At 37.6% G+C, this 19,693-nt stretch overlaps 1 protein-coding gene across 1 annotated transcript in view; it reads right to left on the bottom strand.

The window, feature by feature from the left end:
- Positions 1-19,693, bottom strand: part of LOC150098320 (cilia- and flagella-associated protein 157-like) — a 210,169-nt gene that overhangs the window by 31,919 nt on the left and 158,557 nt on the right. Inside the window, exon 11 of the mRNA XM_090405148.1 lies at positions 5,879-6,005. Within this exon, the coding sequence (XP_090261274.1) occupies positions 5,879-6,005 (127 nt within the window). The remainder of the gene's footprint in view (positions 1-5,878; positions 6,006-19,693) is intronic.

The raw sequence follows: 19,693 nt of genomic DNA, 5'->3' as shown, positions 1-19,693 counted from the left end.
AAGATACTTTCAGGCGCAAACTTTGTTTGCTCACACTTGGATAAAGGATTAAACTAAATTTATTATAGTCTAACCAAGTGAAAAATAAACTTTCAACAGTTCTGTCACTGTCAGTCAACAGGTGATCTACTTACTTATGTCTCACCCACATCTGGACATATACCATGGAAAAGTTTAGTGAGTCCCAAGTGGTCATCCTTCATATAAATTTAAGGCCTTTGACTGTGTCTGTCACAGAGGACTGTTAACCCTTCAGAGGTCACGTGAAAATTCTTGGCATCACGGGTCGTGCACAGACTGTCATTCCACACTCATTTTTAACAAAATTGAAGGTGTTTTGAATAATAATAAATAAGCATGTTGTAGAAAAAAGTTTATTTATTCAAATTACAACATATTTGTAAGAGAAAACAAAATAAAAAAAAATAATTAAATGTCTTAGAAATAGCACTGCATATGCTACATGTGCAATAAATGTGTAGAACTGGATTAACATTCTTTTACTTAAGTCCTACACATTCATTGCATATGATCATAGCATGTTCAAGACACATAAATTTGTAACATCTCTTTATGATAATATTTATATGCACAGTTTTTTTCTATCACAATAATAGCATCTTCCTTTTTCTGGATGTGCAACTGCAGTTTCGTTCTCAATTCTGTTCTCTAGTGATCCACAAATTTCTGTGAGTCTTAGTTTTATATTTCTTGGCAAACTTTGAATTGATACCCTTTCTTGCAAATGTGGTTGTAGTAGAAAGAATCTAAGATCTTGCAGAAATTTACGTCGCAATTTTTTTGTCGATATTATTCGCATGGTAAATAACTTGCGAATTAATTCCAGCAATGTTGATGCAAGAGTAAAAAACTTCCACAGGCCATCTTGTTGATCTAGCAAAATTGTATGTTGAACACAATTAATCAACAACATCTACTCCTCCTTTTGTATGGTTATAGGTAGTCAGAATTTCAGGTTTGTATAAAGCTCCATTCTCTGTATCGATGCCATCATTGTTATGCAAACTTGATGCTAACAAAACAAATTTCTTTGTTTTTGGGGAATATGATACAAGTGTGCATTTATCTTTTTTATTATTATTATTGTTCCGGGAAACTCCAAGGAGTCGACAGACTCATCGAGGGAGGCCCTAACGTCATGTCTAGAACAACTATTCAACATTCACACAGTATCTATCATATCTTGCCTTGAACTCATTCACGGTCGCAGCACCCACAACAGACTCTGGAGGTTATTCCACTCATTCACCACTCTCCAAGCAAAAAACCTAGCTCTAACACCCTTGTCAACCACGCTCTTGCCCAGCTTCCATGCATGGCCCCTAGTCCTCCCACCACCAGTAATATTTTCAAAAATATCTTCTGGATCAATCTTATAAAAACCCTTCAGTAATTTGAATGTCTCACTCATATCACCCCTCCTTCGCCTATCGTCCAATTTCTGCAACCCACAAATCCTCAACCTATTCTCATAAGGTTCATTCTACAGACCTACTATCATCTTGGTCACTCGTCTCTGGACCCTCTCCACTTCCTCCCCATCACGAAGAAATCCTGGTGCCCATAACTGGGCACAGAAGTCCAGATGGGGTCTTATCAAGGCTCGATACAGAGGAACAACAACTTGCTTCTCTCTGCATGTTAAAGTATTTTTCATAAGCCAAGTGATTTGGTGAGCTGTTTTAGTTACTTTTGCAATGTGCCCCCTAAACTTCAACTCCCTATCCACCAGCACTCCCAAATCCCTGGCCTCATCAATCTCCTGGAGTACGGTTCCACCTATGCGATATACTGCTGCTATTCTTTTCACCCCCAAAGTGCATAACCTTACACTTTGCAACATTAAACTGACATCCATTTTTCCTAGCCCAGTCCTCCAAACTCTCCAAATCATCCTGCAAAATTTTGACATCCTGTGCACTCACAATTGCTCTACCCAACTTTGCATCATCAGCAAACAAGTGAACACTTCCTCTCAAATCCTTTCCAATATTATTGATGAACAAATTGAAAAGCAGTGGTCCGAGAACAGAGCCCTGCGGCACTCCACTAGTCACAAGACGTCTTTTTGACTCAAAAACTCCTGAATAAACCACTCTCTGGTATCTCTCCTTCAACCACCCTCCTATCCATCTTACCAACCCTATATCTATCCCCATCTGCTCCAGTTTACTAATCAGGGTTCCATGTGGTATCCTGTTAAAGGCCTTGGCAAGGTCCAGTAGTATCACTGTAAACCCATTACCCCTATCCAGTTCAGCTGTCACTGTGTTATAAAACGTGAGCAAGTTACTGAGGCATGATCTACCCTTCACAAAACCATGTTGTCCCCCATACAATATCCCATTTTCATCTATCCAATCCTGTATTCTTTTCTTGACTAATTTCTCTAAGACCTTGACAATGATTCCTGATATGCTAATCGGTCGGTAATTTACAACAGCGGTCTTGGAACCACCTTTATGCAGTGGAACTATGGGGGGGGGGGGGTGGGGGGGGGGGGGGGTGGGGGGGGGGGGGGGTGGGGGGGGGGGGGGGTGGGGGGGGGGGGGGGTGGGGGGGGGGGGGGGTGGGGGGGGGGGGGGGTGGGGGGGGGGGGGGGTGGGGGGGGGGGGGGGTGGGGGGGGGGGGGGGTGGGGGGGGGGGGGGGTGGGGGGGGGGGGGGGTGGGGGGGGGGGGGGGTGGGGGGGGGGGGGGGTGGGGGGGGGGGGGGGTGGGGGGGGGGGGGGGTGGGGGGGGGGGGGGGTGGGGGGGGGGGGGGGTGGGGGGGGGGGGGGGTGGGGGGGGGGGGGGGTGGGGGGGGGGGGGGGTGGGGGGGGGGGGGGGTGGGGGGGGGGGGGGGTGGGGGGGGGGGGGGGTGGGGGGGGGGGGGGGTGGGGGGGGGGGGGGGTGGGGGGGGGGGGGGGTGGGGGGGGGGGGGGGTGGGGGGGGGGGGGGGTGGGGGGGGGGGGGGGTGGGGGGGGGGGGGGGTGGGGGGTGGCGATGTGGTTAGGCAGGTTGCGAATTCCACGCTCTATCAGGTTGCGAATTCCACGCTCTATTTGGATGATCCAAATAGAGCGTGGAATTCGCAACCTGCCTAACCACATCGCCAACAACGTGAGACTGGATGTAGTCGGTTAAAAGACTCATCATGGGAGGTCCTTCCTAAGAAACACAAAGCTTATCAAGACTCATCAAGGGGAGGTCCCCCTGAGAAACACAAAGTCTATCATACCGCTCCTTAAACTCATTGATCGTTCTCGCTCTCACCACTCCATCAGGCAATGCATTCAATGGTTCAACCACCCTCCATGCAAAGAAACCACTCCTCACCCTCTTGCAAACAGTTTCCTTTCACAACTTCCAGGGATGGCTTCTTGTCATCACTCCTTCCCCCACTGTTCAACCAAGCGAAAGAATTCCCCCAGTGTCAACCCTGTAATCACCTCTCAACAGTTTTAAAGTCTCAATCATATTACCTCTCCTTCTTCTATCTGCCAAACTCTGCAGCCCACATTCCCTCAGCTGATCCTCATAACTAACATGGTAGAGTCCTGAAACCATCTTTGTTATCCGCCTTTGTACCCTTTCCACAGTTAATTTATCCCCTTCAAATCCTGGGGACCAATCTGAGAACAATAGCCTAAGTGTGGTCTGATCAGAGACCTTATACAATGGAATGATAACTCTTATCTCTGCAGGTCAGTGTCCTTCTCATTATTGCAGCAATCCTCTGTATTACCTTCACCAACTTTGCAATATGTCTCCTAAATTTCAGGTTTCTATCAATCATCAACCGCAGATATCGTCTCCCCTACTTCCTCCAGTATAACTCCTCCCATAGAGCATGCAGCATCCCTTCGATGTTTCCCAAACCTCAAGACCTTACATTTTGCTGCATTAAACCGACATCCCCATTCATTTGCCCATCTATCTAGCTTATTCAAATCCTCTTGCAGGGCAACCACATCTGCACTATTACTAATAAGCCTTCCCAACTTCGCATCATCTGCAAACAATTGAATATCCCCTTGCAATCCACTGACAATGTCATTGATATAAAGGTTAAACAATATAGGTCCCAGTACTGAGCCCTGTGGGACCCCACCTGTAATCGTCTGCATCCTTGAAACTGTCCCACCATACACAACTCTCTGATACCTATCTGACAGCTAACAATCTGACATCCAGACCCATGTTTTCCAACCCTCAAGACCTTACATTTTGCTGCATTAAACTGACCCCCATTCATTTGCCCATCTATCTAGATTATTCAAATCCTCTTGCTGGGCTACCACATCTGCACTATTACTAATAATCCTTCCCAGCAATCCACTGACAATGTCATTGATATAAAGATTAAATAATATAGGTACCAGTACTGAGCCCTGTGGGACCCCACTTGTAACCCACTGCATCCTTGAAACTGTCCCATCATACACAACTCTCTGATGGCTATCTGACAGCCAATCCTGAATCCAGTTGACCAATCTGACATCCAGACCCTTGTGCTGAAACTTGAATATCAGCTTATTATGTGGCACATAATAAGCTGATATTCTTTCAAATACTTTCACTCAGTCTAAGAAAATGGCAGTATATGCCTTTCCCTCATCTAATGCTCTTGTAACTTTATTATAAAAGGCTAGCATATTGCTAAAACAAGAGCACCCCTTCACAAATCCATGTTAACTTTCACGGATAACACCACCCTCATCTGCCCAATGATGTATATGGTCCCTCACTACTTTCTCCAAGATCTTAACTACTGATGACATGCAAACTAGCCTATAATTAGATACTTCCAGTTTGCTACCACCCTTATGCAATGGCACTATCTTACCTTCCTTCCTTCCATTCCATGGGCACCATTCCTGCAGCCAGACTTTCATTGAAAAGCCTGGTCAAAGGCACTTGTTCAGTTCCCTAGCACATTCTCTCAAAACTCGTGGTGAAATACCATCCAGTCCCACAGCTTTACTGACATCCAGAGTACTCAGTATTTGAAACACTCTTCTCCTGTACCTCTAAACCTTGAACCTGCCCTATCCCTCTAGTATTAAAATTGACTCCTCCAGGATGAAATACTCCAATAAAGTGTTCACTGAACAATTCCACTATGTCCTCTGCATCAGTCACTCTATTCCCATTTTTATCCCACAATATCATTCTTCCACAGTCATTTCTCCTCCTACTGGCCACATAGTTAAAAAATTCCCTAGGATTTTCTTTGGATCTTAGGGTCAATCTCCTCTCATATTCCAGTTTCGCCTTCCTTACCATACTAGTCATTTTTCTGGCCTGTGTCTTATATTCTTCATGCATCTTCTCTTCACCTGTCTCCTTATATCTCTTCCATAGCCTCTTTTTCACATGCAATTCTTGCTTAATATTGTTTGTCATCCACTTTACTCCAAATTGTCCTCTTCTTCACTTGTAGTATACAACTTACCATTGATGCTAAGAAATATTCTTTCACAATTTCCCACGCAGTAATGATATTTAGTGCGTGAGAAATTGTAATTACTGGCCTTCCAGTTCCTCCCTCCATGAAACTCACCTTCAGTTGAAAAGACCTTATAGAGGTCTTTGTAACTTTGATAAATTTTGAATTCAGGCCCAATGAATAAGGGATTTAAATTTGTTACTAGATGTAACTATTTTCTACCAGAGCCATGCTCATATGAAGTATTTTACTCAAAAACACCTCTGCTGTAACCTCCCAAAGTAGCCAAAATTGACTCATTCATATATGAAATTGTAAATTTTAACATTTCTGCACCTGCAAAGCATGTTTGTAGTCCCCATGCAACCTGAAGATTTTTGATTTCTTCTTACTTCTTTATTTAAAAATGAAACAGATTTTGTCACTAACCTTTTCATCTTGCACTATTTCTTCTTTGGACTTTTTTTTCTTCTGCCTCAGAGGCTCTGAAAACTGTGCAGGTTGGATCAATCCTAAATTGCCAGGATTATATTCCATGAATTCATCTTCCTGAGACCTAAAAAAAAACATTTTGAAATAATTTTACTAGATAAAAAAAACAAACAACCAAAAAAAACTAAGGAGAGTTTGTATTTAAGAATAATGCCCCATAAGTTCATCACTTGTCTAAATATATTCTCCCAGTTGTGGGTGAGCACCACATCTTGTATAGTTAAGAAGTAAACATATCACCCCCTGCTTTCTAATTTTATTATTAGTGAACAACACTAATAATAAAATTATTAGTGTTGTTCACTGGATTGATAGAAACATGTAGACACAAGAAATGAATAATGATTTAGGAGCAGAGCTGTATGCTACCAGGTGCATCCTTATCAGGGCAAAATCCATTAGATACAGTGGATAGTATGAATAAAGCTGAGTCACCAGTTAAATAAGCAGCCACAGACAAGCAACAGCAGTGCTACCAAGATAAGGTGGAGTGTGTTTGTGTGGCAACATTCCTATAAAATTCTTCAAGTACCTATAACAACATGATATTGCAAGTTGTGGGCCACCTTTAAAAAGTGCCCTTAGCCCAATAGAGGGCACCAGATCAATCAGTTTCAATGGAAGCCAGAGCCCCTAGTTGAGCGGAATGGCTTCCATAATGGATACACGCATGGGGAGGATTGAAATGATCAACTTTATTCTAGTAATTTCCAGTGAGAACCTAAATGCATGGTGTCTTCTAAATATTGGGAGAGAGGCAGCCACCAGCCTGGCATGTCTGTGCATGGAGGAAAAAGGAATGCACATTCCCAATTCAAGTCAACTGTTGAAAAATATGATATTAACCAAACTGATCAATCTCTCAATCCAATACCAAATCTATCTAGAAACAATTAGTCTTTTAGGCAAATATTAAGAATAAGAACCTGAAATTTTTGTGGCCTCTTGCACACAGGAAATAATATTACATCTACTACAGGAAGAAATTATCCTTTAAAGATTAAACATTTTAGGCCTTGCAGAAACCCATTGTCAGGACATTATGTGACCAAGCTGAATAATACCATTTACTTTTATGGTTTGTAATAATCTAATGACACTGGAGCAGCTAAGATGGTTGGTAGCAACACAGCAAAAGCTGTACTTGGCATAATTTTTTATCAGCAACAGAGTTATGATATTAAGGATTAATGCAAAACCACTGTTAATTACATTTTTTTTTCAGATGTATGCTTCTGGAAAACATCTGATCAAGAGAATTTTTCCACTATATACTCGACTATCTAGCCTAATGTGGTGGAAGGGCAGACTGGATAACACAAAAGCCAGAGAGGCCAGAGTTCTAGCCCTACCTTATCACACAAATGTGAAAAGGTAGGCCTAAGATGAAAGAGTGAAAACTTACAGTTTTTAGTTTTTGAAAAAGTTCTTGATAGATGCTTCACTCTTTTAGTCCTCTTCCGCAACGCAATGTCCCTCCACTTATGCAAGCAGATGATATCAGCTGACGTCGCTTCCTCCTGCTGCACTAATGTACTGCAGCGCTGCCTCAATCGTCTTGAACCCTTCCGAATGTGGGATGAGATTTTTCCTGTCATCTAAAGATGTCTCCTCCTCCTCTTCTTCTTCCCCCGTGTCACCATTTCCACAATATCATTGTCAGTTATTTCATCAACTTCGTCATTTGACATCCATTCTGTAATGTCCTCTGCATTGACATCGTCACAGCTCGGTACATTTTTGAGCAACGAAACAAGTTTATCATTTTCATCTTCCACTTCAGTTTCACACATGGGTTCAAGGTTGAAATGTCCACCTTCATGGTTCAAAAGAATTTTCCAAGACTTTACAAGTGATATGTTTCGATTCTCTTCCCATGCTTCGGCTAACCACCTTATGACATCTAGCATGTCAATCTTTTTCAGAGTGGTTACGCAGTCCTCATTATTATCAATCACTGATATCAACAAACTGAGAAGACGCTGACGATACTTTTTCTTCAGCATTTCAAGGATGCCCTGGTCCATCAGCTGACAAACAGCAGTCACATTGGGTGGTAAAAATAAAGTTTTGATGTCTTCATCTGTGAGTTCGTCATTGGCAGGATGCGAAGGTGCGTTGTCAAGAAGTAGCACAGCTTTTCTCGGCAAATTGTTGTCTTTCGAATGTTTTTCTACAGTCGGTATGAATTCATTTTGGAACCAGGTTTTAAAGATTTCTGAATTCATCCATGCTTTTTTTTTATGTGTTTAATACAGGGGTAGCAATTCCTGATTTTTCAGTGTTTTAAAAGCTCTGTTTCTTTGATTTTCCTATTAACGTAAGCCTGAGATTGTGGTTGCCGGTTGCATTACTCCAAGCCAAGATGGTGACTCGTTCCTTGCTTTTCTTGTATCCTGGTGCAGTGGCTTCTTTTTTTGATGCAAGCATTTTTGTAGGGAGCATCTTATAATTTAAATAGGTCTCATCGCAGTTGTACAACTGCTCCCCAGAAATTCCCTCCTTTTCAATAAGGTTAAAAAGATAGTCTTTGAACAAAGGTACAGCCTCTTTATCAGTAGATAAAGCCTCCCCACTTATGGTAATCTGGCGAATACTGAATCTTTTTTTTCACCGATATAACCATCCATCACTGGCATTAAATTCTGAATCTTCTCCTTCTACATCTATTTGTTGCTTAAATTGCAATGCTTTTTCCTGCAATATCGGCCCAGTAACAGGCAAGCCTTTTCCTCTTAAGTATTTATGCCACAAAAATAAAGCTTCCCCAACTTCTTTATGCTTATCTTTCAGCATCGTTTTTGTTACTTTCATTCCACTTCCACTAGCTTGGCAGCACACCACTTTTCAATTTCTGCTCGATTTTTCTTCCAGTCTCCAACTGTACTTTTCCCGACTCCTACCTCCGAAGCAATAGTTTTTGCCGTTACCCCAGAGTCTAGTCGCTTTATAGCACATAATTTCTCCTTCATAGTCGCAACCTTTTTTCGTTATCACCCATTTCGTAATCTTTAATAAAAAAACAACGAAGCACACCAAACAACAATTTACTAATGTAACCAGGAACAGTGGCAAACATATTCCGCACTTGTGGACATCCGATACACAACTGACAAAGTGGGGAAATCTGCACTTTGCATGTCTCAACTTGTGTTATGCACATGGCATGTAGGAGGATTGTAGCAGACGCCCGCTTGCAACGCCATGGCAAAGCAAATTACAGTACGTATTCCTCATTTTATCAAGGAGAATTACTGTATTATTATTATAATTCTTCATGATAAAATCCGGGCTCCGGATAGTACGGAGGCTGGATAGTCAAGAGTCTACTGTATGTAAGTGGATAGTCATGGCAGCAGATTAACAGTGTTAGATTATCAAGCGCTTTATCCGCGTGTGTCATACTGGTGTAAATGATGCAGTGCAATATACCAAAGGTAGGCAAGTATTAGGAGAACTGGAAGTGAAAGAATCAGCACAATTGGCTATGCTTGACATAGTTATTTAATGAAAGTCCTGCAGTGGGTAATGTAGAAGGCAAAATAGTACCACTCCTCAAGAATGGTTCTAGGACAGCAGTTTCCAATTATAGACCAGACTTATAACAAAGATAAAAAGCCAAATAGTAATTTTTTCTGGCAAAGTTAATTAAATTAAGGGGATAAAAATCCCTTATTATTTTATTACATCTCCTATGCAGTATTACATCTCCTAGGAACTGTGTTTTACATTATGAGAAAATATCAAGGATAATGAGGGAGCTTGCTCCACCTTTGCTTCGAGTTGCCTTGGTGTTGTACTACCAGGTGTCAGGGAAGTATTCATGGGTGTGCGAACTGTGCGGTGGCACAGGGCTCAGCAAAGCACAAAAAATTGAAAAAAGAAATCAATTAATTTTATAAAATTATTATATAAATTAATATTGTAATTATTATATAAAAAATATTATTATATAGAAAAATATATGTATATAATTTTACAACCAACTATTGTTGTCATGCATGTGTAGAGGCTTAAGTGCTGTGAGGACATCATGTTGGAGGTTTAATGTATTTTTTACAACACTCAAAAAGAATTAAAATAGAATTTAATACTTCCTATATTTTGTCCTAGTCACTAGGACATCTACGGGGATTACAAAAACAATTAATGTAACATATACACAAATAACAAACAATACTAAGCCCAACCATGTGGGTGACACTAAAGTCCTATGTAGGTAGAGCGCCATCTAAGGGCAATAGTAGGTGGCCTGGAATGTAAGGTGGGAACTCTGGTGATGAGTGTTTCCCAAATCTTCAGAAGCTTAATGCAACCGTATTTATTGAGATTTGGTTGGTTTTTGAGAGCTGCTGCTGCATTCACAAACTCTCCCACCACCACCCCTCTCAACAATATGGCATTATTAAAACTCTTACCAAGAGAGCCCACAATCTTTGTTCCAGTGGAACCGCCCTCACTACTGAGCTTAACCACATACACAGCACATTCCTCTCCAATGGCTACAGCGATCACAGTATCAAAAAAATAATCAACTCCTCCCCCATTCCCCATCCTTCTCGTCAACAAGAATTTAAAAATGCCATCACCATACCCTACATCCGTGGCATATCCGAAAAAATAGCCAAGATACTAAAACAGTACAACCTACACACAGCATATAAGCCCCACCGCAAACTTGCTACCCTTATCCGTTCTACGAAAGATCAGCTCCCTCCTCTCTCTCTGCCTGGAGTTTACAAAGTACCCTGTTCCTGTAAGCTGGCATACTTTGGACAGACAGGCAGATCAGCATTCATCCGTCTAGAGGAACACAAGTCTTACATCTTCAAACACAACTATGGCCATTCAGGCTTGGCTGACCATGTTTTGAACACCACCCACAGGGTATCATGGAAGAAAACCACCATGCTCCACCACAGCAAATTCAAGAAAGAGAGACTTTTCTTAGAAGCAGCAGCAGCTCTCAAAAACCAACCAAATCTCAATAAATACGGTTGCATTAAGCTTCTAAAGATTTGGGAAACACTCATCACCTGAGTTCCCACCTTACATTCCAGGCCACCTACTACTGCCCTTAGAGGGCGCTCTACCTAGATAGGACTTTAGTGTCACCCACGTGGTTGGGCTTCGTATTGTTTGTTATTTGTGTATATGTTACATTAATTGTTTTTGTAATCCCCGTAGATGTCCTAGTGACTAGGACGAAATATAGGAAGTATTAAATTCTATTTTAATTCTTTTTGAGTGCTGTAAAAAATCCATTAAACCTCCAACATGATATTGTTGTTATAGTAAGCGAAATAAGATCGTTGCGTTAGAGCGGTAGTATTTGAAACTACTCTAAGATATATAACAATATCATACAAGATAGTGTTAAATAGGGAAAAGTGCATTTTAAAACAGGTGTTTTTAATAATTTTAAGGAGTTTCTTGATTTTAGTTTATGATTTCACGAACATTTTATGAACAATTTTATGAAAATTGCCATGACACGTACTGTCATGGCAATTTTTTTATGTGACATTACTTGCAAAACATCTTAAAAAATATATTTTGTAAACTGGTTTTAGGTTATCCGACATCAGAATTTTTCTTCAATAGCAGTTTTCAATCTATATTACATTTATTTATTTTCTAATATTATCTATTTTATTTATCAAGTAAGTAATTTTATTTTAATTTATTAACTTATTTTATAATTAAATCTATCGTATTTAATTCTAGAGTATAACTAGTTGTGAGAGAGATTATTATGGAAGAAAATACCCAAGTCGGCATGAAAAACGAAAGCGAAAACAAGAAAAAGAAGTGGCTGAGGAACGTCAAAGAAATTCACTGTTTAAATTTATGAAGTTGAACTCATATTTGTTCCGATATATTAGTTGATAGCGGGAGTTCTGAAATAACTACAAACAGTTCTTCGGCTTCAACATTAATTAATAATGAGAGTTCTGAAATACTCAAAGGAAGTGGAGAACATGAGTGTTTGGTCAAACAATGAGTATTGAAGATCCTAAAACTGAGACACCAGAGGAAAGTGAACTATTTACTATTGATGATCCAGCAACATGGCCCAAAATTTTAAACAACGCAACACTAACGCAAATTCTACAACGTGGTCCACTGTCTCCTCCAACTGAAAATGATTTTCCAAAAGGTGATAACAAGAGGTGTTTTTCCACAGCGTACTATGTTAGGAAAATTGCAAACAGAGAGAAGCAAAACAGAAGATGGCTTATATATTCAAAACTCTTCCAACTCTATTTTTTGTTTTTGTTGCAAATTATTTTCTTCTGATGCTAATTTTTTATCTAATAGTGGCTTTTCTGGTGACATGTAAGTGAAAGATTCAAGTCGCACGAACGAAGTCCAGTGCACATGAAATGCATGTATTCATGGACACAAATTGAACATAATTTAAAAAATCTCAATACAATTGATCAGGCAAATCAAAATGTCATAAAATTTGAAGCAGAATGGTTAAGAAATGTTTTAATACAAATAGTAGCAGCAATTCTTTATTTATCCAAACATAATTCAGCTTTTAGAGGTAATTTTGATACTCTGTACACGGCCCATAATGGTAATTTTTTTAGAATCATAGAATTAATTGCAGAATTTGATCCACTTTTAAAAGATCATTCAATGCAATGTTCGGAAAAAAAAAATTATAGGTAAGAAACAAAATTCGTATCTATCACCCTTTGTGCAAAATGAATTAATTAATTTGATATGGGAATCAAAATTCAACAAAATATTGTAAATATGATATGACAGACAAAGTACTATTCAATAATTCTCAATTGTACTCCTAATGTTAGTCATCAGGACCAAATTTCAGTAATTTTCAGATTTTTACATATATTTGAAGCAGATATTGAAATTCGTGAACACTTTTTGACCTTTTTAACAACTAATGACACTACTGATAAAAGGTATATATGAAAATATAAAATCACTTTTGAATAAATTAAATCTTAAATTGTCAGATTGTAGAGGGCAAGGGTATGATAACGGAGCGAATACGAAAGGAGTATATAAGGGAGTCCGTGCTTAGATTTTAAATGAAAACGAAAAGGCATTTTATACTCCTTGCACCTGTCATAATTTAAATTTGATTTTAGGGAATGTTGCAAAATCATCAATTATAGCAATAAATTTTTTTAATGTTATACAAAAAATATATACATTATTTGCTGCCTCAACTTCATGTTGGGACGTATTAAAGAAATTTGTTAAACAATTAACTCCAAAACCGTTATGTGATACAAGATGGTAATGTAGAATAGCATCAGAGCTGTATACATTTTCAAATTCCAGAATTTTTAAATGCACTAAAAGAATTATTTAAAACTGCATCAGATAATACTATCAAAGTAGAAGTGGTTTCAATATATGAACAAATAGATTCATTTGAGTTTATACTAAGCCTTGTAATTTGGTATGAGCTTTTGTCAAAAGTTAATTTAGTAAGTAAAGTATTACAAAACGCAAAAATTTCCATAGACGTAGCAACTAAGCATATTAAAGAGTTAGTGCAGTACTTTGAAGAGCAGAGAATATCAGGATTTGATAGCTGTTTTGAGATTGCTAAAGAACTCTCAAATCTATTAGAAACAGAAATTAAATTTAAAGAAAGTAGAGTGCGTCGAAGAAAAGTATTGTCAAGTATTGATTATGAAACACTTGATGAATCACACATAGGTGATAAAGATAATTTTAGGATAAATTTCTTTTTTGTAATTTTAGATACTGCTCTACAATCTGTCAAAAAAAGATTTGAAATGTATGAAATGAAATTCACAAAAAATCATTTGGATTTCTTTATGATATGAAATTAATAAGAAAAATGACAGAAAATGAATTAAAATTTTGCTGCAAACAACTGTATCAAAAATTAAATACAGATATTGATGAATCTGAATTTTACAATGAATTAATTATTTTTAGAAATATTGTTCCAAAAGATGCACCCATTAATATTTTAAAATTCATAATTGCAAATAATTTGTCGGATATTTATCCAAATATTACTACGATATTTAAAATATTATTGACGTCCAGTTATGGTCACATCAGCAGAAAGGTCATTTTCCAAATTAAAATTACCGTAATAAAAACCTATTTGCGATCTTCTGTCTCAAGAACATTTGTCATCCCTAGCAATAATATCTATAGAGGCATGAAACTGCAAAAAAATCTGAATTTTGATAGCATTATAAATGATTTTATTGATAAGCGCATTAGGCTAAATAAAATTAAATATATTAATAGATTATTAGACATATGAAGAGCCAAAGGCTTCAATTAAGATTTTATTAAGATTTAATAAATTAAGATATTAAGATTTTTTTAAAATCTTATAAGTTGTTATACATATATTTCATTCTTTATAGTAAAAATGGATATTTTTTTATATTTTTATATTATTATTTATATTATTAAATAAATCATTGTTCTGGCGTATTTATATGATAACGTGTACTTACATAATAAAATAATATATCACGTACATACAAACATTTATTTTCTAATTAATTTTTTCCCTTTACTTAAATTGATGCTAAAGAGCATACTTGTTTATTTATGTGCATAAATATTTTTCATATGTGATTTAATTAATTAACAAGATATTCATCCATTTAAAATTTCCATAAATGTTACTAACTTTCAGGGGCCCCGCAAAATGTAGAAACGGGTCTGCCAGGTGTTCACTTACACTTGGATTCGCCGATAGTTCTTCAGCATGAAACTCTTAGATCGTAGTTTTTGATCTCAGAGTTTCGCATACTGTCTGTAAAATAATAAAGAAATTTTATGCCCTTAATTTATAGACCAGACTGTATAATGATTTTGGTCAAGACATTGGAGAAATGGGTTAGGAATAGAATACAGGATTGGGTAGATGGACATTGCATTCTTTATGATGGTCAGCATGGATTTGTAAAAGGTAGGTCCTATTTTAGCAATTTACTTGCATTTTATGATAAGGTGACAAGTGTGTTAGATAAAGGAAAATCATATAGAGTGATATTCTTGGACTTTGCAAAAGTGTTTAATAGATTACCACATGATAAGTTGGTATACAAGCTGCAGAGGATGGGAACAGATAGTGTATTGGTTAGATGGAGCAGTGTCTCAAAAGAGCACAGTAACTAGTTCTGTTCTTGGGGCCCATGCTGTTTAACTAGTTTGTGAATGATATATCATGTGAAATTAGTGGGATATACAGTTGTAGGCTGATGTTAATTCCGTCACGGACTACTTGAATAGACTTTTGACTTGGACAAAGGAGTGGGGTTGTAGTTTTCATATTGATAAGTGCAAGATGTTGCATTTTGGAGTGCAGAAATATAAGGCCGTGTACTACAGTGATGATGCCGTACTACAGGAAGTACATGAGATTTGTGATTTAGGAGTGATGACTGACAGTAGACTGAAGTTAAGAGGGCATATTGCAAGTGTTACAAATACTGCACATTGTAGTGCTGTTATGATAAGAAGTACTCAAACATGCAGGGATAAGGATGTGGTTGTGCCACTGTTTAAAGCACTGGTCTGACCACACTTGGATTATTGTGCTCAAATTTGGTATGGTTTTCAGTGTAAGTTTTAAAAGAGGTACACCGTGAGTAGACATATCGATACAAAATTAATAATGGAAAAAACTCATGTACAAAGATTATTTAATAGTATAATTTTCGCCTGTGTGTCACAGGCATCTTCAGTAAGCTCATTTCATTAAGCTCAAATTAAACAATAACTGACAATTCCAAAAAGCGCCACCTAAATAGCTGGTGTAAGATAATTAAAAAGGTCAATAACTTTCCTTAAAAAAAAAAATAAATAAATAAATAAAATGAAATAAAAAAAAATAAAATAATAATCAATACAATAAAAAGTTAGGAAAGATGAGCTGATTTGTAAAGTACTATCTCCCATAAAGGGGATAGACGTAAGCCGTCGGATCTGTTTAAGTTAGGAGAATGAAGTAGAGTTTCACATGTTTCTTTATAAAGGCGTTCCATGAGAAACTGACTTTTGTGAAGAACTTTTGTCTTTCTCAAATGAACTCTGTGTCTGGTGAAGATGGCATGTTCTGCAAGTCCTGACTTTTCAGGTTTAAAGTATTCAATATAAGATTGGTGTTCTTCTAGCCGAATAGAGGCAGATCTTCCCATTTGTCCGAAATAAGATAATCCACAAGAGCACGGAATCTGGTAGACACCTGGATGATTAAGATGTGGAAGCTTGTCCTTAGGAGAAGTGAGAAAGGTGGAGATTTTTCTAAATGGTCAAAAGGCAACAAAAATATTCAGTGGTTTTAAACCTTTTGCTATACATTCACTGATGCCTTGTACATAAGGGATAGTAATGCGCGTTATTTCTTCTGTGTTTGAAGAGGAAGACATATTAAAACTACTCAAAGTTCTTTTAATGAAGCAATTCTTATAACCATTAGATAGAAAGGAAGAAGTTATATATTGTAGTTCTTTCTGTAAAAGATCGTTTGAAGAACAAAAGGAGTGGGCCCGATGAACCAGTGTTTTAATAGTTCCTGCCTTTTGACTGGGATGGTGATGAGATTCTGAATGGATATAATGGCCTGAATGAGTTATTTTTTATTTTTATTTATTTTTATTTTATTTTATTTATTTATTTATTTTTTTTAAGGAAAGTTATTGACCTTTTTAGTTATCTTACACCAGCTACTTAGGTGGCGCTTTTTGGAAGTGTCAGTTATTGTTTAATTTGAGCTTAATGTACTGAAGATGCCTGTGACACACAGGTGAAAATTATACTATTAAATAATCTTTGTACGTGAGTTTTTTCCATTATTAATTTTGTATCGATTGGTTTTCAGTGTGATTTGTAAACATTGGGGAGGGTCCAGAGATTAGTGACTAAGACAATATCAGGACTTTAGAATGCTGGCTATGGAGAGAGAGAGGTTAAAGAAATGTGAATTGCAGAGTTTGGTGGGGAAAGAGGTGATATGATGAGAGGGGAAAAACCAGAGGCCATCCCTGGAAGTTATGTAGGAATGTGGTGACGAGAGATGAGTAAATTTTTTTGCATGGAGAATTGTCAGTGAATGGAATGCATTACCAGAATTGTTGTTAATGCAAGGAGTGTTAAGGATTTTAATATTCGGATGATAAATATGTTGTCAGTTGAATGAACCTCCCATGATGAGTCTGCTGACTCCATGGAGGGTGCAATAATAATAATAAAGTAGATAACGCCTTTGGAGGTATACCAACCGAAGACATTGTAATACTCTAAGGGGACTGAAATGTCATAGATGTACAAATGATGGCTGAAGAATGTAGCATGGGAGGTATGGACTTTGGTGTTAAAAATCAGAGAGGTGAAAAGCAAATAGATTTTTGTATTGGGAATATAAAAATGTATTAGGAATTGGGAATTTTATCAAAAACTGATTTTTGGTAAGCAACTATGCATCCATTCTGTTCCAAGATGGAAGGAAAAGGTAGGGCCTGCTCTTCATTTTCTGGATTTTGTCCCAGACCTCTTTGGTGTTTGTTGATCTGGTCACAGATGATGTGAATTGGATCCATAAGTCACTTTGGCTGCAATGGCATATGTATCATGCTTAGGTGTGAGTATGGTTGAAAGGCAATTAAATTTTGTGTGGTGGGATATCTGCAGAAGTTACCCCCCCCTCTCCCTGCCCCAAGCTTTGTTTATGCTTTCTTGGCTGCTATTGCTGAACATTCCCAATTCCACCATGTTTGGGGAAAAAGTAAACTGACTCTATAGGACTGCAGTTGTGGTGCCTTGTATTATACACTTTGTAGTATGATTCACTGCTTCATTAATAGAAGAGAAGCTGATTGGTGCAGTTCAAATTCTGCAACAAGGATGAGCATTATTCCAGTTTAGCACAATGTATTTTGCATTATATGTTTGATGGAATACATGGTTGCTACGTAAGAGAGTGGATGTCAAGAGAAAATGATTGCTTCAATAGATGTTATCTTTACCTCCCATTTAAACAGCGTGAAGAGGGATAGTGAACAAACTGTTAGGTCAACAGCAGTGAATTTTCATGTAGGCATGTAGAAGATGCTACTGCTAGTGTTTAGGAAGGGTTGTTAAGTGTGCACTGCACAATTCTGCCTATAATGACAGTTTGTACACTACCCTAAAGAGCATCAAGGTTATTTAAATTCTTCATTAAGAGAACAGATGTGGCAACCAAAGTATGGAATTATTGTGAAGCATCTATAATACAAGATCTTTCTCTTAGAGATAAATGACAAATGCCTCTATGTCAGTATTAAGTGAGACTTGCTGGAAAGGTGGTTTGCCTATGAGGATGTAAATCCTCCATTGCAGGCCATTTCCTATCTTGTTCTTGATGAAAAAGTTATATATTTGCATCACCAGTCCATAATTGTTCCCTATATCAAAGGTTATAGCTATCTGATTGCATTAAGGATTTAACTGAGAGAAGCTTTTGCTACAAAGATGAAGATAATAAATGCTCTGTTAACTAAAGTTTTACCAAATCATTTTCTGGTAGGCATGATGAACAGAACTTTGGTATATACATCTGTCAGTGAAAGCTGGTTTACACTAAACATTGGAAGACAAGGTACCAGAGGCTGTATAGGTAAGTAGGATGTCTGTTCTCCCAGAATTCTCTTTACCATAGAGAAGTGAATTCATGGATGAAGATGTTGATTTCTTATAAGAAAATAGTTCACTTTCAGAATGAGACCTGATAACAAATATATTGTCTGCATAACAGACCTAAAAGCAAAGTTTAGGATGAATGATAGAAAACAAAGTATCCTCCAGACTGTTTATCCAGTAACCAATCAAAGGAGGAGACAGAGGAATCTCCCAAGGCATGCCTTCAATCTGTTTATAGAACTTATTTTTCCAGCTGAGGTAACCTGACTATATAACATATTCCAATATCTTCACCACGTGATTTAATAACAAATGAGTAGTTTCAGCTAAAGGGGTGTTTATAAAGAGAGAAACAGAGAAGATGTCAAAGTTCGTGATCTTTTTTGAGTAAATGAATTGTATTTTAAAAATGAATTGCTCAATGTATGCACTTAATAAGCATGATAAAAATTTTGGCCCCGTGTATGTAGAAAATTCAACACAGATAAGAGAACAGAATCCTTGAATTACAACTTGCTTAATTCATAGGAGCAGTTTTAAATATGAAAATATGTTCATGGAGCATTCTGAGGCTAAATTAAAGCATCCTAATTTAAATGAAAATGATTGCCTCTAGATCCTGAGAGTATAGCAAATTCTCATGCTCAGCAAATATCAAAAATGAATAATTAAATGTTTGATATTTTCTTTCTAGAAGGGTAATATGAAATAATTAATTATTCATGATGAGTATGTAGATTTTTCAAACAAAAAAACTGTGAGAAATGATAACTAACACTGCCGTTTAATAGGTTCTGATAATATTGATAGTTAAACTGACTAGTTTTGGCACATATGATAGTGGCTTTTCTGGGTTAAGAAGAAAAAAAATATAATAAACAGTAAATATGAACCATAGAACAATGTTATTAACTGTATTGGTGAAAAAAAATAGATGCCTCGATCATGTTCAAGTTATTCGGATTCTTGTGATTTCCTTCTATAAGTATCATGGAGTGAGTAGTTCTTGGTAGAGTGTGGAATATTTTACCATGGTCATCACTGCAGGAACTGGAAGAAAAGAATGATGTCAGTAGGTGTCCTTGG

This window comes from Typopeltis vanoorti, chromosome 15, assembly GCF_054136105.1.
Source record: "Typopeltis vanoorti isolate ZY-2024b chromosome 15, IOZ_Tvanoo_1.0, whole genome shotgun sequence".
NCBI classification, from domain to species: domain Eukaryota; kingdom Metazoa; phylum Arthropoda; class Arachnida; order Uropygi; family Thelyphonidae; genus Typopeltis; species Typopeltis vanoorti.
The sequence above is the reverse complement of the archived record's forward strand: the minus strand, read 5'-3'. Positions and strand labels throughout refer to the sequence as shown.